The 22116-nt window shown below is 48.1% G+C and overlaps 1 protein-coding gene across 1 annotated transcript; it reads left to right on the top strand.

Annotated features, from left to right (window-relative positions):
• Window positions 1-19295: 19295 nt before the first annotated feature.
• On the top strand, window positions 19296-20655 carry PTF1A (pancreas associated transcription factor 1a; the record flags this gene model as incomplete). Its single annotated transcript, XM_081053209.1, has 2 exons — window positions 19296-20070; window positions 20453-20655. 2 exons carry the CDS (start codon window positions 19296-19298, stop codon window positions 20653-20655), a joined length of 978 nt encoding a protein of 325 aa, XP_080909335.1.
• Window positions 20656-22116: the final 1461 nt, after the last annotated feature.

Raw genomic sequence — 22116 nt, 5'->3', positions numbered from 1 at the left:
AGATCGCTCTGTCCCAGCTGTCATCTCTTTTCCTGAGATGGAATCACCCTATTCTGGGCCCAGAGATAGTACAGAACCTAAGTACCATCAGGGAGTAGAGTGTTGGTCGAACAGCTCTTGGCTCTGATAAATTTTGCTCTCTGTCCAAACTTTTCCAAAGTAATGTTTAAATCAAGTGGTGGAAAGAAAGCGAGAAAGAATTCAGGTACCTTTAAGACATTCTAAGACCATTATATAGTAAAATTTTCCCCAAACTGAATTTAATAAGTAAGTTATGGAGGAGATTGAGAGAAAGGTACCGAAATATCCATTCAATTAACTAAAATTTATTGAGCAACTGTTTATGTTCCAGGCACTGTGCTACACACGCGCGCGCGCGCGGGAAGAGTTATTAAGAAGACGTGGTCGCATTTCTTTCAGCAGCCTCTGAACCATGGCGATTGATTTAAGAGAGGTTGCTTCCAGAAACTAAGCCTTTACCTTCAGCACCAAGGCCAGCGCACCTGGCTAGCCTGAGGTCCAGGAAGCTTTCTCTTCTAGGAAATTTTACGTCTAGAACTAAAATAAAGAAATGTTCTTTGTCTATGAAATGTGCCTTCCTAATTCTTAAAATGCATTTTATAAATTGCCTCTCATGGCGTGGTCACTGGTACCAGCAGGAATTTTGTGATGAGAGATGAAAAAGGTCAATTTTTTTGGAGACGTGCCCCCTTAAGAACACAGGCGCGCGGCACACACACACACACACACACACACACACACACACACACACACACACGGCCAGATGGGCTGTTTATTGGTTAAGTTCCGCTCTTGTCACTCCCAGCACAGGGGAAACAGGAAGACCATACCTTGCTTCCTGTACCAACAAAGAGTGAGTCCCGTGCATGGACGGGAAAGGGAGGCAGCTCAGGACTCTGGTTTTCTGAGATTTGTCCTTCTGAGAGCTTTTAATCCCTGGGGTTTGTGTATAGCTCTTGATTCTAAAGCTAGCAGACAAACAATCTACCAAAAGGACTGCCATTCCCAATTAAAGTAATAAGAATCCTGTGAGGAATACAAATCGGACATTGGTAATATTATTCACATTTCATGGATGAGGAAACTGAGCCCGAGAGGTGGAGCTACTTGCCCAAGATAACACAGTGAGTCAGTGACAAAGGCGAACCCAAAACCCCCAGATTTCCAGTCTTCCTTTCTTCTGGTCTTTCCTCAGCAAGATACAGTACCTACATTTGCCAACTGTCTCCAGGATCCGCAATTCTGTACCCCCCCCCCCGCCCAGTTATCTAAAAACGAAAGAGTAGAAAATCGAAAGTGAGAGAGAGAGAGGTCGGCAGGGATTTGACGGCGGCCGCTTCCTTGCTTCGTTTTCTAGGAACTCACGTCGCCTCCGCTCTTCCTCAGGGACAGCCCCTCGCCTGCGGCGCGGCTCCTGGCCTCCGCGGGCTTCCGCGCAATGTGGGAGCCTCCAGCTGCCCGCTCTCCTCCGAGAGTCGCCAGCCGCAGAGCGCGGGGCCAAACTGGGGCGGGGCGAGGGCGCCCGGGGGGCCTGTGTGGACGCTGCTCGGGCGCCGCCCTGGGCGCACTGCTGCGGGCGCAGCTTCCTCTGTCTCCCCCAGGGCGCTGCTCGTCCCCGCGCGCAACGGGCGGCGGAGAGGCCGGTGGGCAGCCGGGCAGCCGTGGGGTCGCGCGCGAGTCGCAGAGCCTGGGCGGTGCGGAGCACGGAGAACGGCTTCCCCCAGCCGGCTCCCTCCAGGGTCAGTCACCATCCGTGCCAGGGAGAAGCGCGCGTCTCTCCCCAGCCCCTCCCCAAGCGCAGCGGGCCGGCTTCCATCTGATTAGAATGTTTCTTCCATCTGATTAGAATGACAGTACCTTTCAAGTCATTCATTATGAGAAGAATTTTAGGCTTAAAAGAAAAAAGGGTCCCACTGTAATTGTGAGTTGTAATAAATGCAAACTTCTGGTGCCATCCTCTGCAGCATGTAAGACAGTAAAAAATGGGTCTCGTCCAAAGTCACCCCCTCCCGAAGCCCATTGGAAGTCAATCGCTAACAAAAGGGGCGTGTGAATATTCAACACCGAGTCTTTCAGTTGTATTTTCCGGAATCCCTGAGTAGCCCCCCCTCCCGCCTCCTTTTTTTTTTTAAATCGGCGAATACCTGTTTAAGTTTTAAAAGCACATGGAAATCGCCCGCGAGCGACCATATAATTTGATTTGCCAGGCAATCTGCAGAGCGATCGCACATCATTTATAATGTTCATTGAGCATTTTGCCTAATTGTGTCTGTCTCTGAAAGGGCAGCGCACCCCCTCCCGACCGCGAGCAGCACAAGTGGCGACATTCCCATGGAGCGGCCGCGCCGCAGCTTGTCGCATTCAGCGCCAGCGGCCGGGCCGCGCGCTTCCCCGCCCGGGCGACCGGGCGCGCCTGACACTAATAGCTCGGGGCTCAGGTACGAGCGGGCGCCGCGTTGGACTCCATTCAATTTACAACCGGCCGCGCTTGCAGGTGTCGCCTTTTGAAACCGCCATGCAGGCAGCCGCTGTTCACTTCTCGCTGAGCCACGGGTTTTGTAGAAGCGCAAGAATGGGGCTGATTATTCCTGTGCCCACATGCCGCCCCCACACGCCCCACCCCTGGCGGATGCAAGGCTTTCCTCCGCCAAAAGAGGCGTTTAATTAGTTCTGGGGCCGCGGAGAGCCAGGGTGGCGGACAAAGCCCGGCTCCGCAGGTAACCCAGGTTCCCCCCGGCTAGGCGCTCCCTCCTGCGCGGTCTCCCGGTCCCTGCCCTCCCGCTGGCGCAAGGCTGTCCAGTGGCTCGCCCGACGGGCTCGGGTGGCCTGAGGCAGCGGTGCTCGCGGTACCCAGGCGTGGCCAGCTCTGGGACGCCGCAGTCCCTTCCCGCTTCTCTGTCCCCCTTGCCAGGCCAGCTTGGCAGATGGAAGCGTGGTTGCAAAAGACGGTGGCCGTATCTGTCCTCTCTCCCTTACGGGTCATTCTCCTCCTCCCTCATTTTGGGAACACACTGGGACCACGTTTTAGGGGACACACTCAGGACACTTTTCCCCTGTATCCGCCTCTGCGTCTCGGTGCCGAGTGCGCTAAGCTCCTGGCGCAGCACTGGCTTGGGAGATGGCCAAGGGCTGCCTCGCCGCCGGGACCGGTGACACTCCTTTCACAGCAGCGGCTCGGGCGCCGGCGCCGGCTCGGACCAAGCATATCTGCTGACAGCACCGGCCCGGGTCGCATTCACTGGGCTACCTGCGCCACAGGTACCACTGCCCTTCTCCAGCCCACTCGCCATCGGAGGACTGGCGCGCGGAGCGGGGGCCTCCCTGGAGCCGGGGTGGCCCCTCCCGCCTTATCATTTGATTTCCGCGAGCGTCTGGGGACGTCAGCACCCATTCGTTCCACTCGCTGCGCTCTGTGAGCGGGCGGGGGCGGGCGGAGGCGACGGCGCTGGGGATGGGCCGGGTGGTCTCACTCCCCCGCCCGCCCCGCGGGCCCGGCTGCAGCACAAGTGTTGGGATTCCCACGGACCGGCGTGCTCGGCGGCTGGAGGCCCGGGCACCCGGGGCCCGGGAGACGTGGCGGACACAGAGAGGTTTGTAGACACGGTGACCTCCGCGCTCCCTCTCTGAAAGGGCCTGAAAGGAGCTGTTTATGGTGCATTACCAGTCAAGGGCTCAGGTACCAGCGCCTTGTGTCGCGAAGGCCCGGCGGCCGCCCGTGCTGCAGGTGTCAACTATACAAACGCCCCGGGAGGGGAGAGGGCCGCAGGGGAGGGGGCAAGAGAGGGGCGTCCCGCCGCCGCTGCCACTCACGCGGTTTCGCTCTTTCTCTTCTGCAGCTCGAGCAGCCAGCCTGCGGTGCGGGTCCAGGACCCAGGGGGGTGGCAGAGAAAGCGGCGGGGGCGGGGGAGGGGGTGCAGGGCGTCCCAAAGTACTATATTTATGAGCTTCATTTGACGGAGAGGGGAGTCGGGGAAGGCTTTGGGCCTCTACACAGCCCCAACCCAGTTTCAAGGAGAGGGCAGAGGGAGGTCACAGGAGGCTAGAACTTCCTAGTGGAGGCGAGTGCTGTGTCGGGGTAGGGGCATTTTGCCCACATATGGGGCTTCTTGGGTCCCCAGGGGCTTGCCTGGATTTAACTTGAACTTCCCCCCTAGGTCCATCCTGTCTTTGTCTATCTTCCTGTGCACAGAAAGGCCTGAACCTGGGTGCCCATTTAACAAGTGTTCTTCGTTAGAGTAGTGCCCTCTCTTCACTGGCCTCTGCCCAGCGTGTGTCACTCCCTGCCTGAAAGAAACAAAGGAGGGTGGGTCACTCCAGTGGGCCCTCTGTGCCCCCAAAGACCTGGCAAGCCAAGAACCGAACGCCCTCCAGTTGTCTTCTATAAAGCAAAACCTCAAAATGCTTTTATCCTTAGGGAGGAGATTGTTACTGGGGCTTACTTCTCACAAAAGCCTTCACAGGGCCAAAATACCCGGGGGGGGGGGGAGAAGAAAAGCACAAAAAACAGTGTCATAATATTAAGACAATAAAAAAAGTAGTGTTTAATGATTTTCAGGGCCAACCTGAAAAATAGGATGAGACACACATAAATGTAGGTTTGTCTGAAGGGAACTTTTGGGTACTCCCAACGATTTTAGAGGCTCTCTGCCTTGTTTCCTTATCTCGTATTATCTGGAAACTTCCTTTACCTTCTTGCAGGTGCATCACCATCATTATTTTTATATGTGTCATCTATTATAGAATTAACTTTTTGAGTGATTTTCTTAAAGTAACAGAGAAATTGGACAAGGAATGGTGAAAGTGATGAAGAAGATGGGTATTTGATTGATGAATAAAGGGGAGAGAATAGCTGCTTTACCAGGTAAAACAAGTCTTTCCCATCGAAAAACAAAGAAAAAAGAAAAAAATCACCCCTGCTCTTTTCATTATCACATTCACAACTAAATTTCTTGAATAAGTTGCCTCAAATAGGTGTCTCTATTTCCTCACTTTATTCAGCCCTCGGCACAATGCATTCTAGCCCACACTCTCACACCGAAACTCTCTTTAGTCATTTTTACCAGTAACTTCCATGTCCACAAATTTAAGGACAATTTCCAGGCCTTATCATGCCTAAAAGTGCAGCAAGTAGGCCCATCATTCCTCCTGACACCAAGAGCACACTCCTTGGTATCATGTTATTTCTCTCTCTTCTTCAAGCCCCACATTCAGTAAGTCAGCAAGTTCTAGCAATTCTCTCTCCAGAATCTCTCTTCAGTCTGCCCAGCCACCACCTAGTCAGGCCTTCATACTCTCTCAAGCTGTTCTGCTACAGCCTTCTGATTGACCTCCCTGCCTGTACTCTCGCTTTGCTCCTACCCATTCTCCACACTGCTGCCTAAGTATCCTTTCTAAATGGCAAACTTGATCATGCTACCCCCTGCTTGAAACCCTTCGATGGCTCTCCATTCCCTGATTAATTATTTATAAATTATAAACATGTGCTACTGTACTAATTAAATGCATTATAAAGAATGAACAAGACATACAAATTTTTCAAAGAATGAGCAAAATATAGATGATAGTTCTAATATTTTCTTCCTGCACCCTAATGGATCTTCTTATCCATTCTGGAAATGACTGGTCTATACATGGTACCATGATCCTTAAGCTCTTAAGGTCTTCCTTGATCTAGATCCTGTCTACATTTCCATCTTAATCATTTCTCTTTACTTGACCCATAAAGTTCTTTTATTTCTTGAAATGCCATGATCGTCATTCTGTTTCATGTTTATTTCAACCTCCCCCCTCCACGACCGCCGGTCTGTAAGCTCCGTGTGGCTTGTCCCACCAGCAACCACAACATGGATGCCTAACAATGGTACAAGCCTTTCAGGTTCTTTTTTCCCCAGTTTTTAAAAAATTGATGTATAATTGGCATACAATATCTTATTAGTTTCAGGTGTATGTCATACTGATTCCATATTTATATACATTACTAAATGATCCCCATGATAAATCTACTTACCATTTGTCACCATACAAAGTTATTACAATATTATTGGCTGCATTCCCTATGATGTATGTTACATCGCCATGACTCACTTATTTTATAACTGGAAGTTTTTACCTCTTAATCCCCTTCATGTATCTCGCTTTCCCTCTCAACCCTTCCCCTCTCTGATAACCACCAGTTTGTTTCCTGTATCTATGAGTCTGTTTTGTTTGTTAGATTCAACATATAAGTGAAATCATATGGTATTTGTCTTTTTTTGTCTGGCTTACTTAACTTAGCATAATACCCTCTAGGTTCATTATTGTTGTCAAAAGTGGCAAAATTTATTCTTTTGTATGGCTGAATAAATTCCATGTCAGTTATCTATCGATGAACGTGTAGGTTGCTTCCATATCTTGGCAATTGCAAACAATGCTGAAATTAATATAAGGGTGCATATATCTCTTCAAATTAGTGTTTTCACTTTCTTCGGATGAATACTGAGAAGTGGGACTTGTGGATTATATGGTAGATCTATTTTTAATTTTTTGAGGTACCTCCATACTATTTTCCACAGCGGCTGAACCATTTTACATTCCCACCAACAGTGTATGAGAGCTCCTTTTTCTCCACATCCTCACCAGTACTTGTTATTTCATCTTCAAAGTTGTATATTTCTTCTGTAGTCATGAATTTTGTCTTCCTGATGTTTGAATGCAGCCCTGCTTTGGCGCTCTGTTCTTTCACTTTCATCAGAAGTTGTTTCAAATCATTGCAACTTCTGCCAGGAAGATGGTGTCATCTGCATATCTTAAGTTATTGATATTTCTTCCACCATGAGGTAAATACAGGGAAATGGGCTTCCAAGGCTGGCAAAGGCTAAATAAAGGTGAGATTCAAGGGGCATCAGGAAATCTCCAATTACCCCCAAAATGCTTTCAAATGACTTCAGTAAGGCCACAAAGGCCACGTTTTAAAAATCCATCCCTGTGATTTATAGCCTTACCTTTCAAGGGCACCAATAAAATACCAGAGAGACAGGGATGCCGTTGCTATGTGTTGCTCACACCTTAGTGGAGCAGATGTTTCCCTTTATGGCCTCTAGCTGGGACCAATGGCCCTGAAGTAATCGGCTTTGAAAGAGGGCAAAAAGGATAATTTGGAGCACTAGGCATTCTATGAGGACACGGGTCTTGGTGAGGCATATTTGTGGTCATCGTGAGGCCAATCCATGCCTGGGATGGGGATGGAGTGTGGAGGCAGAACTAAGAAAGGAGATGTCGAAAGGCATATTGAAATGCATTGACCCTGGGCTTGCTTGAGATTGAGCCCGTAACATCCCATAAATGGGATGACACCCACTCCCCCAAACCAGGGGAAACAATAGGCTATTGCTTGTCTTGGGCTTTTGTAAATATATTCAACCTCCCAGGAACACACCTCTGCCCTTGCAGGTGTGGTCAGACTCACCCAAGTCTCACTTAGCTCAGCACGGTTCCCCTTCTGAAGCCCTCCCTTTTCCCTCACTCTCGTGCTGATTGATCCCCTAAACCTCAACTGTAGCCTTTAATGCCCTGGATTATAATTAATCACTCCTCTCTACTACCCCGAGAAGACTGAGAAGAACTTGTGAAGGCACAGAGACTAAATTTTATTCATCTCTATATCCCCAACATTTAACGTGGTGACTGCACATAGTTGATGTTCCAAACACATTTCTTAAAGAGGTTAATTAACGCTTAAAACAGGGTACGTTTACATTTTCTCAGTATTTTGACATTGCTTATAACTTTGTATATGTGATAAAAAAAAAAAGATAATCCACCTTTAAAAAATTTAAGTGATAGAGACAGTGGAAATGTAATGGCTGTATGTGATGTCAGAGGGGTAGTTGATTGGGGAAGGAGGGTAGGAAAAAAAAATTTAAGTGATTGTTTGGAATTATATAGACTAGTTGGCTCCAAAGTGAACAAGACATTCCATTGGGCTACAGGAAAAATTTTAGAACTTCTATTGTATTTTTACTTCTCTTCCTAAAATTTCTTTTTGTGCATGTTTAAAAATGCATGTCATGTATTGGTGCAGTCTTATTTCTATGCAATTTTAAATACGTCAATATGCTTAAATCCACATTTAGAGTGCAAACTCAAAAGTGGCAATGATAAGGTGTGTCAGGAACAGCTAATACCCCACCACCACACATCCATACAATATTTTTCTCTCCTTATTTGATAACATTCCAAGTTTCAACGAGGAACATGGCCCTCCAACCCAAGACCATGTTTGTAGCTTCCGTTGTAGCTGGGTATGGCCATGTGATGGCCCAGACCAACTGATTGTGAGCAGTAGTGATGTGTGCAACCTTCAGGTCATGTTCTTAAAAGAAAAGGAGTGTGCCCTTCCTTTTTCTTCTTCTTGCAGGCTTGGATGAAGTCACAATGGTAGGAGCTAGAGCAACCATCTTGGACTCAGGGTTAGAAGCCATGTTTCAGGAAGATAGATAAACAAGGTACGCTGGACCCCCAACCCATTTAGCCACTGTATAAACTTCAAATTACTTATTCTTGGACTGTTACACGAGAGAGACATAAATGTTACATTTTAATCACTCTTTAGATATTTATTATTATCGTGTCTTTTCTTTTTTTTCTGTACGTTATAGACATTTAATAAAAACTTATTCAGGACCGTATTGTATACTTGAAAATTACTGAGAGTAGAGCGTTAATGTTCTCACCATAACAACAACAAAATGGTAATCTTATGAGGTAAAGGATGTGTTAATTAACCTTATTGTGGTAAACAATTAGCAATACATATATGTATCAAATAATCACACTGTACACCTTAAACCTATACAATGTTGTATGCCAATTATATCTCAATGAAGCTGGGGGATGGAAAATCCTTATTGATTAACCCTCTTTCTGTAAGGAGTAACAGGATAGGAACTACAATGAGTGCCTCCTATGTATCAGATACTTTATATATATATATATATATATATATATATATATATATATATATATATATATATATAATTTCATTTACTTTCTACAACAATACTTAAGGGAGATAATATTATTTTTTTCCCATTTTTATAGCCAATGAAACCAAAGCTCAGCAAGATTAAATAACAATCCAAGAAGAAACAACTGTAAGGAGCAGAGCAGATATTTCAATTTGAATTCAGATTTATAAGCCAAATGTCCATGTTTTTCCATTCTCCACTCTTTCATATTTCAAACTTTTCCTCTTTCAATCTTTCGACTCTTCCTCTTGCTTTTTCTCCCCTCTCATTTTACTTCATTTCCTTTTACTTTGCTTCCCTGGCCCTTCTCCTCTCTGCTTCTAATCCCTTCACCTGAAGCCAAATGGGTATTTGATAATCATCTAGAACACTATTTCTCAAACTTGACTTTGAATATATGTATGTATTTATGGTTGTGTACATATTTATAAACACACATATATGCACCTATGTATTTATATATAAAATCACCCTTTTCATAGAAAAACAAAACAAAACAACAACAAATAGCTGCTTTTATGAGCCCTCGGTCTCAGCTTAAAATGTTATTAATATGAAAGTACTTAAATATTTGCAAATATAAAGCTGATATTAACTCTTTATGTGTATTGCTTTTACATAACTATAAAACCAAAACCTATTTTTTAATTTAAACCTATAAATCAGTCAAGTTCAAATTAATCTTAATTTAATGTGAGAGACGATTGTGCATCAACTGACAAAGTTGACATGATGTGGTGATTCAGTTCTTCCCCCAGTTTAATTAAACTACCACGATAACCTTGATTGGCTAGCTTGTTTTGTGGTTATTTGGTCTTTTCTTGGCATAAGCACAACATCTGTGTATTTTCTTTAGCGTGAAGCAATTAAAACAGCCTGTTTGGTGCCACCTCAGTCGTATACAAGATGTAAAGTCAGATTCAAGCTCCAAGCTTAAAGGTAGGGACAGGTTATAAGGTGGTCATCCTAATGGAACAGGCTATACTCACACTTTGTTGTCATTGTTTTTTATGATTATCATCTAAACAAGGTCACAAAATTGATTTTAAAAAAATGAAGAAGTCACAATTAACTTGGAGAGCCTTGATTTAAGAAATATGGATCTGGAAAATCAGAGGTCCATGGAAGTGAGAGATCCAAATAAGTCCACATCAGGAAAATCAAACTCCTGGATGTGGAAACAGTGCCGCTGTTTATGAAGAGAGACAAAGCTATAGATATGATCCACTGATTTCAGAGACATAAGCAGATTGGGGAGTGATCATATCATATAAGAGATCTGGCTTATTTTTCCTTCCAAGTGAGGAAAGACTTCTGGCTTTTCTGCAGGGCCCGTGAGAATAGAGGAGTGAGGGGGAAAGCAGGCTGCTGCCCAGCTCCTGCACTCGGACAGGCCTTGCTATGACTCTAATCCTCTGAGAGGGACCTCATTGAGGAGCAGAGGGGAGAGACTGGCCTGCTTGAACGCCCTGTTGAGTGTTGTGGTCTTGCTCTGCCCCTTCACAGGCTTTTCTCTGTAGGCCACACTGTAAATTACACTATTGTTCTAGGTCTCACTTTATAGCTCTGAGAATTTGCTCAAGGCTATAACGTGGCCAATCCTACCTGCCTCCACATGTTGTGAGAACAGCTGGAAAGAGGTGCACTGCACTTTCTCGCATCAGCGGGGAAGTGAACTCAGCGTTTGCTGATATGTGTGTTGATATTTTTCCACTATAAATCTAGGATGTGGGCTAGGAGTGTCTGAAGCCAAGAAGAATGACTCCCACCTGATTAACAGGGCTCCCACTTTTCCCGATGATATACGCGTGTCCATTCCAACACAGTTTACTGAGCACCTACTACTGCTAAATCGCTCACTGAGCACGTGGTACTGTGCACCTGGCCCTATGGATGTGCTTATATTTGTTAACTCACTTAATCCTCACAATAGCCTAGTGAGCTAGTGTTATAACTTCTTTTTTGCATACGCAGAAATGGAGGCACAGATAGATAGGTAATTTGCCCAAACCGCTGCTCAGTGGCAGAGCCACTGGTTCCAGGCCGTCAGGCTCCAGGGCCCACACGCATGAGCTCTGGGCTACCATCGCGCCTCTCTGGCGGGATGCCTGGGGATTGAAGCAGAAAGTGGGGTGCTACTTTCCATGTGACAAAAATGGTCTCAAACCTCTAGTGGGGACTTGTGGTGGCAAAACCTGAGGCATAGCGGGGTACATGCTGGGCGTTTATTTCTTAGGCTACACAAGCATGAAAACTGTACTCCTAGACTTTTAGGCAGCGTTCTTTTCCCAAATAACTGATGTAGGTTATTTGGGTAAGCACTTCACTGTTGAACCAAGCAGGATCTGGCATCAGCTTCAAGCACAAATTAACCCAGCTGAGTCTTTGCTCTAGACAGGATTTTAAGGGGAAAATAATCAAAATGTCACTGCAATACCCCAACGACTTCAGGACCACTGATATTAATGAAAGCTAAGGTACTATTGATATGAGGTAGAAAAACTACTGAGGGAATCAAAACCATGGCCCGCCAAGCAAGGAATACAGTCAGATCACAGGCAGCATACAAAGGTATTCTAAGAGGTGCAGAAAGTCTGACCTGAACAGTGAGTTCCTAGGAATGAGGAGTGCATGCCCAAGTGAAAACGAAATTATCTGACAGTAAAGTCATACAATAAACCACCATGCCACTATTAAAGCCTGCCAGTAAAGATATAAGGAAATGATGATGAGATTCAGCCATAATGCAAAATACAAAACTAGAAATACAAGGAAGAAACATAGACCAAGATGTTAATAGTAGTCACCTCTAGGTTGTGGGTCTATGGACAACGTGGTGGTTTTAATGAGTATTTAGTAATTTTTCAATTTCCTTTATATTGTCGAATACTTCTAAATTTTGTTTGATACTCATTTCATGCAGGGAATAACATTGCAGCCAGTGCCATCCCATTTCAACTGCACTGCATGCGGGACTTAGGCATTGCAGAAGGGGCTCACTCATAACCTGGCCTCATGCAGGGCAGGCACCGGTGCCTGGCTGCCCCTGCCAGCCCTCACTGGTCCCATGCGCCAGGGACTTCTTACTGATTTTTGAAGATGGCACAAACTAATAGCCAGGGTTTATATGAAGAGATCATAAACTCCAAAAGTTTTCTTTAAAATAAGTTCACTAATTTTTAAAAAACGTCTACATACATGTTCACATACACTAGTCACTCCTTACTTGTGGTTTTGCTCTCCACCATTTGTTTCAGTTACCTGCGGTCAACCGTGGTCCAAAAATATTGAATGGAAAGTTCCAGAAATAAACAATTCGTAAGTTTTAAATTGTGCTCTGTTCTGAGTAGCCATCCCGCTCTTTCACCTCTGGAACATGAATCATCGCTTCGTCCAGTATCTCCATCCTCTCTATCCGCTACCCACCCCGTAGTCACTTAGTCCTCTCTGTTGTCAGATCAACTAGAGCAGTATCGCAGTGCTAGTGGTCAAGGCACCCTCATTTTACTTAACAATGGCCTGAAAGCAATTCAGATGTGCCAAAAAGGAGCCAAAGAGCGCCTCGTTTAAGTGAAAAAGTGAATATAATCGATAAGATATTTTGAGAGACCACATTGCTATAAATTTCATTACAGTATATTGTTCTAATTGTCCAATATTATTATTAGTTATTGTTGTTAATCTCTTACTGTGCCTAATTTATACATTAAACTTTAGGTATGTATGTATAGGAAAAAACATAGCATATAGGGTTCTCAACTGTCCCAGTTTTAGGCATCCACTGAATGTACCCTCTGTGGTTAAGGGGGGAATGTTGTATTTCAAAAATCGAAAGAGTATGCAATGAAAAATTTTATCCATTAGCCACTCAAAATTCCTTTCTCAATGCAACTAATGTCATCAGTGTCCTCTGTATCCATCTAGAAATATATGATGCCTACATAAACAAATATACTCATGCATATACACTGTCCTCTTTTTCAAAATGCAAGCGAAAGCATACTAGCCACTCTTGCTTCTTTCACTTAATGATGTATCTTGAAGATCATTTCACATCACTATATAAAAAGCATTCTCATTCTTTTTTATGGCTTCTGAACATTCCATTATGTGGACTACCAAAATTCACTTAAGGCCCTATGGATGGACATGAAGCCACAAAACACCTATAACTTTAAAAAGAAACAAACAGAAAAAAGCTCCCAAACACCTGTTTCTATTAAATTCATTTTTTTATGAATTTAATAGAGTAGAGGCCTCAGTGTAGAGGCCAAGACGCAGAAGTATGGTAACAACAATTTGCGGTGTTTATATTACTAAAGGTCAAACACCTTTTGTAACAACAAGATTGAAGGGCAAAGCTCAGAAACTTTGCTAGTCACTGGATAAACTTTGGCATGACAGAAACCACTTATTTGGATAATTATATCAGCATTTCATTGTTTCTCCCTCAAAAGATTAATGTTTAACAACAGGAAGTGTAAAGGCGAGAAGGAAGGAGGTGGGTGTACAGAAAACGTTGCTGACATCTCTACCCCTTTGTGCTAGAAATCCACTAATTTCCACTTCTGGCTCCATGGTGCCAGCTGTGTCACTCCAGGAGAGTTACTTAGCCTTTCTGAATCTTACTGTATGCAAATAATAAAAATATCTGCCCAGTTTATCTCACAGTGCTATGCTAGGAACAAACAAGCCCATCCATGTGAAAATCACATTAAATCAGTTATGTTAAGTGTAGAGACAAAGGAGGGGCAGAAAGCTGCTATGTAACATACATGAGATAAGGAGCTCGCCTTAAAACTGGTGTGAACTCTGACCCCTTCTCTTACTGGCCATGCAGCTGTGGATTTAAGGCCAAGCCTCATTTTATTCACAAGTTAAAGGAGGAGGGTAGACTTCAGCTTGCAGAATTATGAGGGTGAATGATAAACATGTGAAAGTCCTCCCAAATGCTCATTCCCATCTTTGCTAACATTAGTCTTATTCCTCCTATCTTAGGGCAGAATAAACATAAGGTCTCCAAACCAATTAAGGAGCTCAGAACAGTGGAAAGGAGAATAGGAGGGAAAAAAAAGAACACCAGAGAGAGAACATGATAGCATCTGAAGAAAAGAAAAGCTAATTGAGGATGAAGTAAATACGAGGTCTGACAATTAGGTTTGCAAACTCATCCTAGAAAAAGTGCTACATACCTCACTGCTGAATATCACTATGGTCACCTTTGAAGTACTCCTCTTGGGAAGCTATGCACCTATGCCAGTGCCTCGTCCACACTTCAAAGCAGTTTTGGAACTCTTTTTCTGGAATGGCCATCAGAGCTATCGTCATATTACCCTTGATGTCCTGAATGTCATCAAAATGTCTTCCTTTCAATATTTCCTTTATCTTTGGGTAAAGAAAGAAGTCATTGGGAGCCAGATCAGGTGAATAGGGAGGGTGTTCCAATACAGTTATTTGTTTACTGGCTAAAAACTCCCTCACAGACAGTGCTGTGTGAGCTGGTGCATTGTCGTGATGCAGGAGCCATGAATTGTTGGTGAAAAGTTCAGGTCGTCTAACTTTTTCACGCAGCCTTTTCAGCACTTCCAAATTGCAAACTTGGCTAACTGTCCAGTTGGTACAAATTCATAATGAATAATCCCTCTGGTATCAAACAAGGTCAGCAACATCGTTGCAACAAGTCCATTAACTTAACTGTCAGACCTCATACATGAGGAGAATGGAAGCTAGGCAGGGGCTAGTTCATGGAAGGCCTTTTGACCTGAGTCAAGGCCAGTCATTTCCAGGATGGAATAAAATGTCACATGATCATAGTGGACCTTCTGAGGAGAAAAATCACCCATAATCTATACAGTCTGACTTGGGGGCTGGGGGGGCAGAGAAAGTCCCATGATCACATATTTAATTTTGCAAACTGTGTCTTACACTGGGAGTTGCACCATTCAGTGATTCCTTCCTCGGCACTTCAGGAAGTACAGGCAGGACTCTGGAGAGTCAGGGCTGGAGGCCAGGAAAGTGGTACTTGGAAATCTGAGCCAGTTTACAACAGATCCTCTGCCGACTACATTGCATATCAATATAAATACACATTTTATGTGTGAGTGGAAGCGGGGATGGAATCTGCTCTCAGGAGCCAGTGGAACCAGCACAGGGCTGAGGTGGATTGAGACTAACAGCAACCTGCTGTGTAACCTTAGGAAGTCACTGAACCTCTCTGGACATCAGACACCTTTCAGCATTAACCCGTGATTCTATTTTTCAAATCCTTTCTATGGGTACAGGGATAAAGTGTGGGTTGATAAGGGCACTCAAGAGGGGAGAAGAAAAGTTTCCCAGACTGGGGGAAGGAGGGGAAGTGGGGGAAAAAAGGGAAACAGACACAAGAGAGGACAAACCAGCCACCTGACATCACCTCTTTTTTTGTGAGTGGGAAAGGGGACAATTTGGGTCAGGAGGAATTAACACGGACCCATTCTCGAGTTGGGAGACAAACCAGGAATACATCCACAAGTACCTGCTTGCAAGCACTAAACGAGGAGCGGGATGCTGTGGGAGTTTAAGCTCCACAGAAACCTGGTGCCCCCACAGCACAGAGCACTATGGGAATGGAATGTAGGAAGGGGAAGCTGAAGGATGGAGAGCATGGAGGCCACACTCTTCATTAGTGGGCTCTGCCGGAAATCCATCCTGGGATAGAGCCAGGGACCTGGACTCCAACCCTCCAGTCATTGTTCCTAGAAGCTGGGAAAAGACTCTCAAAATGTGTGATGGGAAACAAATGAACAAGTGTTCAGGTCCTTGAGACTTCTGGCAGGGAGTGAGGCAGGGAGGGAGAAGGAGAGGTAGAGAGAGAGAGAGAGAGAGAGAGAGAGAGAGAGAGAGAGAGAGAGAGAGAGAGAGAATAAAGAGGTGCACCAAGGCTTCCTTGATGCTCAGTAGCCCTTGCCAGAAGTTCTCCTGGAACTGAACACCTTGAAGATGGCATGAGGCTTCCGAGCAGCCCCTGAAGGTGCGGTGAAAGTCCACTGGCCCCAGGAAAAAAGGTGGCACTGTGAGCCTCTTTCGAAAGACTTGAAAAAAATCTCAAGGCCTCCCCAGAATGTGGCACTAAAAAGAACCAAGCGCCCCTGCCACTGTCCACCTTAGGGGATAATGTTAGTTTATAATGAGGCAGGGGTTCTCTAGAAGCTTAGGGGATATCTTTCCTAAGGACAGAGGGTGGAGAGGCTTGCAGTTCTGTCTTGCTCTTCATGAAGTACCTGGAACCTTTTGATCTCGTCCCTTCTCCATGCCCCTCACTGCCCAGAAGATCTAGGAAGTAAGGAGGGTGGGACTGGAATGAGAGTTGGGGCCTCTATGCTGGCAAGCCCAGCCATCTCCTTGTCCAACCTGTTGCTTCGAGAGTCAGAGGGCAGCCATCCACATTGTTGTGACCTCCAGTGACCCAGAGAAAATGCCCTTTATTCGCAGTAAAGTCTTTCTTCTTTTTATTAGAGAATGGCCTTGTCTTGCTTAAGAACAGGTGTGTGAGTGTGTGTGTGTGCGCGTGCTCACACCAGTATCCCAGTATCAGTCAGTGTCTGCAGGCCTAGCCCTCATTTCCCAATGGGACCAGTCTGCAGACAGCCAACAAACCCCTAAGGGGGGAAAATGGCAGGGGTGTGAAGAGACAGGGTGACGAGGGTCATGTCTGGAATGAGTGAGTGTCTTCTTCTTCCTCCTACCCTATGCTTATGCAGCCTCAGGAGGTGCCCAGAGCCTCCATGCTCAGTCTGCTCAACCTCACGGGACAATAAGGTTTCCCACCAGAAGTGGACTTCCCATTAGTTCGCCTGGGTGCCCAAGGAACATTTCTGAACTCTTCCAGGAACTCATCAAACATATGCAAGATGATTTTCATTGGAAGCTGTTAAAAGCACAATGGGTAAAAAGATACCCACATACACGCTCACTGACCCCCATGTCCCCTATCCACCCCCCCCACACACGTACACATACACATGTCCATGACACAAACACACTTTCTCAAGAGACACCCAGATCTATCAGAGAAGGCCTCGCAGACTCTGTATGAGCCTTCATAGGCTGGAATCCAGTTTTTCCGTCACAGCATGGTCATCCATATTTTGGACATTGAAGCCTGGTTATTTGTTACTCTTCCAAGTTGTCAGGTTGTCCTGAGTGCATGGTTTTAGTCTTAACCAAGTGAGGGAATAGGAGGAAGTACTTTTCAATGTAAAGAGAATTGGGTGCACACCACCAGCTGGCCAGTGGTCTTGACCTCCCTCTCCCTAGTCTCCCCCCCACAGCCCCACACACAAAAGTTTCCTTCTATTTGAGGTGAGAAAGATAAATCTAAATTTGGGACATTGCAGCGAGGGCTCTGACACAGGGAACCTGTCCACATTTACATCGGTTTAAAGATAATCACCTCATTACAAAGGGGCATGGGCTAAGAAGCTAACACATGAAAGAATTTGCTGAAAAATAGTAAGTCTTTGGGTTAAAATTGTCTGGGGTTCTTGCCAGTTCATGGTTGGTTAATCTTTGATCTTATATATCTTTGGCTCTTAACTTTTTGGTTTTAGAATTCAGTTAAATACAGTGTAACGTCTAAAACCAAGAAGCTTGTTTAAATTGTAGTTCTTAAGAGGCATGAACTTGGATGTTGGGAGGAGTCTGAACACCCACTAGAAGCCTCTGGTGGGACAAGGGTGTGAAAACGGAAGCTGCTGACCCAGGAAGACATGCCTCTCAGTCGGCTATTGAGACAACACGCGCCATCCGCAGCACTTCTTAACTCTCCATGGGTGGAAGCTGGAGCCAGAAATTGCCCCGACCTTGAAAGTGTTTCTTTGTTGCTCTTAAACTGAGGAATTTGTGTTGCATCGGAGTTTGTGATAAAGTGTGTCTTGGGGCAGAGCGCTTACGGTGTGTGTGTGTGTGTGTGTGTGTGTGTGTGTGTGTGTGTGTGTGTTGTTAAGGTCAAAAAATAAAAGAAAAAAAATTCAAGGATGGTTCCGGTGGCGTCAGAAAGGTGAGACTCAGGCTTTGAAAACGGTCACACTCTGCCCTTTAACGTCTACGCCCTCCCTCTGGACTGCTCCGGAGCAGACAATTCAATTGACTTCTTTTGTATCAGGTTTTACTGCTGCGAACCCCCAGGGTCTCGATTTGCTCTCCGAAGAAACGTGCCCCACTGAGCTGTCCTCCGAGGCAGCCCCTCCTGTGGCCCCATTTCTTTCCCGGGGCGGGGTAAGGGAGGGGAGGCCCACCCCAAAGCCGGCGTCGCTGGGGACAGGCGCCCGCACCAGACTCAGGCTCCGGAGCAGCGCCCGCAGGCGAGCACCCCGGGACCCTGGGCGCAGCGTCTGGAACGCCTTGGGAGCAGGAGCACGTCACCTTCCAACCCCACCCTCTCACTGTGCCAACTTTACAAGAGTCCTTTAAAGGTCCGGGAAAGAGATTGATAGAAACCCGGAACCGAACTCAGGCGAGAAGCCCGCCCTCGCCCGTGGTATGGGGACAGAAAAATGCCCCAACCCGGACCGCCCAGACTGTTGGCAGTTTCTGCGCCCACCGCTGAGGAGGAGCGAGCGCCGTGGGTCGTCCGCTAACGCCGTCTGGGCCACTGGCGCGTACCACTAGGGCCTTTTGTAGCGGCGCGATGACGCCGCGCGTTGCTGCCCCAGCCCTGGGGCGGGAGGGCCCAGCTTTGCGCTTCGCGCGCTGGCAGGCGGCAGGCGCCGCGGGCTGCAAGCGCCCTTGGAGCCACGAGCGCCGCAGGTACTCGCGGGAGGAACAGGCGGAGAGGAGCAGGAGGAGCCCCGGGCCGCGCCGGCCCCGCCTCCTCTCTGCCCTAGGAGCTCCCACCGCACGGAGAGCCTCCCCAGCCCCCGCGCCGCGGGCGGGGCCCCCGTGCCTCCTCCCCGCCGGCACCCCGCACTCGGTGATTGGCTGGCGCCGCGGGTCCCTGGCACGCGCCTGTAGATGTAGTTATAAGAATCCTCGCGTGCCGGCCCTCAGCTGCAGCAAGTCGGCCACGGCCCTCCCCAGCGCTGCGCGGGCGCCGCCAGAGCGCAGCAGCCGCGGCACTCCAGGGAGGCCGGGGGTGGGACGCGGGCGGGCCAGCCCCACTGCCTCCCGCGCGGGACCCGGGAGAGAGGGAGGGAGAAGGCTGCCAGACGAGCAAGAACTGCAACATCAAACTTCCAGAGGACCACCTCAGGCCACCAGTCCCTCCCTCGGGCCCACGGCAGCGCGCAGAGCATGGACGCCGTGCTGCTAGAGCACTTCCCCGGGGGCCTGGACGCCTTCCCGTCTCCTTACTTTGACGAGGAGGACTTCTTCACCGACCAGTCCTCTCGGGACCCTCTGGAAGACGGCGATGAGTTGCTGGCGGAAGAGCAGGCCGAGGTGGAGTTCCTCAGTCACCAGCTGCACGAATATTGCTACCGCGACGGGGCGTGCCTGCTGCTGCAGCCCGCGCCTTCAGCTGCCCCGCACGCGCTCGCCCCGCCGCCCCCGGGGGGGCCAGGCGAGCCCGACGACGGCGGCGGCGGCTACTGCCTGGAGGCGGGGGCGCCCCCCGGCGGTTTCCCTTACTCCCCGGGCTCGCCGCCGTCGTGCCTGGCCTACCCGTGCGCCGGGGCTGCCGTGCTGTCCCCGGGGGCCCGGCTACGCGGCCTGAGCGGAGCGGCGGCCGCGCGAAGGCGGCGGCGGGTGCGCTCGGAGGCCGAGCTGCAGCAGCTGCGACAGGCTGCCAACGTGCGCGAGCGGCGGCGCATGCAGTCCATCAACGACGCCTTCGAGGGTCTGCGCTCGCACATTCCCACGCTGCCCTACGAGAAGCGCCTCTCTAAGGTGGACACGCTGCGCCTGGCCATAGGTTACATCAATTTTCTCAGCGAGCTGGTGCAGGCGGACCTGCCCCTGCGCGGCGGTGGCTCCGGTGTTGGCGGGGGACCCGGCGGCGGCGGCCGCCTGGGCGGGGACAGCCCTGGCAGCCAGGCCCACAAGGTCATCATCTGCCATCGGGGCACCCGTAAGTGCGTCCTCATTCCAGCTCGGGAAGACGGGGATGGGCATGGGAAGGTCCCGGAGGGGCTAGATGAACAGACCGACAAGCCGACCAAAGGATAGATGGTCCGTGGGCACCCACGACCTTGAGCTCGAGTTGGCGTTTCTCAAAGATTTTTTCTGCCACTTTGTCCGCGGCTCAGAGGGCGCAAGACCTCGATGGACTTGCAGCTCCTGGGGTTCCGGGGAGGGGGCGCTGGGGCCTTGAGGGGTGGAGGAAGAGTGTCATTCCAATGTAACCTAAGGCGCCTATCGAGGTGCCGGGGAGGAAATCCTAAAGAACCGGAGGGCTCCACTGGGAGTAGAGTTGGACATTCACAGTCTGTTTTCTCTTTTCACTTCCTCAGGGTCCCCCTCCCCCAGCGACCCGGATTATGGCCTCCCTCCCCTTGCAGGACACTCTCTTTCATGGACTGATGAAAAGCAACTGAAAGAACAAAATATTATCCGAACAGCCAAAGTGTGGACCCCAGAGGACCCCAGAAAACTCAACAGCAAATCTTCCTTCAACAACATAGAAAATGAACCGCCCTTTGAGTTTGTGTCCTGAGAAATCCCAGACTTGCCTGAGGATCTGATTCTGTCTCTGTGCATATTGTACATGTAAATATCTAAAATGTAAATGTAATTTAAGAATCACATTTTTCTAATGGCAATCAACTGTTATTTATCTATTTATTATGCTATCAAGTTAATGAAATAGATGATCTCTTTTTAAATATATAATTTATATAATTTATCCTGATTTTCTAAAAATATGCAATAGCCTATGATTTCCCCCAGCACCTTTGGCAGAACTTTGCATTGTTGGAAGAACTCTGGCCCGAAAACTTCATAATTTATTGTCAGATGTGGTTTATTTCTAAGCGATGTTAATAAATGTTATTTACACATTTTTCTGAAAGTTGTTTAATACATGATGGGGGTAGTAGCTGTATCTCTAAAAAGAATTAACCCACTCTGTAAAAGGTAACTAGACCAGAGACTCAAAACGCAGCTGTCTAGTAAGAAACCACATTTTAATAAGATTTAGCGTAAAAGGAGGGCGTTGGAGCTTGAGGGATGTCCAACTCTATTCCCAGTGCTCAGCTCTCTTAAGAGCAACCTTCATCTGCATCGCCTGCCCTAAATAGTGACTTGCCTGTATTTTTATCCTAGCTTCAAACACCCTATGCGGCAAGTAGGTCGTGCTGTATTTAGTATTGCCATTTTTCGGAGAGGAAAAGCTGAGGCTCCGAGACGATGTTTGCCTTACCCAATGTCACCGACCCTGCCTAATCATAGTGTGCGAAGTGAATGCTCTGTGTGCGGTGGGGAACTGGAGGCTAGTTTCCGGCATGGCCTAGGGAAGGGATCTTTCTGCTTTCGTGGGCTGTAGAGAAAGGGTTGCTCTTGAGCTGCCCTGTGGCCTTCTGCAGCATCAGGTACATGGAACTCGGACGCAACCTCTTAAAGGAGATGGGGCAGGGGACGGTGGGTGCTGAGACCGGAAGACCCCTCGGATGCCTCCCAATAAAATCCAGGGTATTTTAGGTAAGATGAGAAGGACCCTGTCCTCTCCTTCAGCCACTTCTGCAAAGGCTTCTTTTTAAAACTGATTGCATTTTGCCTCCGACAGAATCTCGTCTTCCCTGGCAAGCCGACTGGGGAGAAGGCCAGCCTCGAGCGGAGGGCGCAGGTTCGCCCCCTAGCGACCGGGAGAAACTCGAGGGCGCGGCCGGGGTAGCTCGGCCGGAAGCCCTGGAAACCCCGTCTGCCGCGACTCTCCTCCGCTACCACGCTTTCCCTGCACTCCCGGCGTCTTCCGCTGTCGGTCGGACCTCCGGCTTGCGGCGGCTGAGCCGGGACCCGCGCGCGCTCTGACCCCGCGGGCGTGAAGGGAAGGCGCGGAACGGGGTCGCGCGCGGGAGGCGCGCGCCTTCCCGCGGACCCGCCGCCCCCGCACGACGCAGGCCCAGGCCCGGCGAGGCGCTACTCGCCCCTGGCCCCGGCCTAGTCCTGCAACGTACAA

This window comes from Rhinolophus hipposideros (genome assembly GCF_964194185.1).
Source record: "Rhinolophus hipposideros genome assembly, chromosome: 1".
Taxonomy (NCBI): Eukaryota; Metazoa; Chordata; class Mammalia; order Chiroptera; family Rhinolophidae; genus Rhinolophus; species Rhinolophus hipposideros.
The sequence above is the reverse complement of the archived record's forward strand: the minus strand, read 5'-3'. Positions and strand labels throughout refer to the sequence as shown.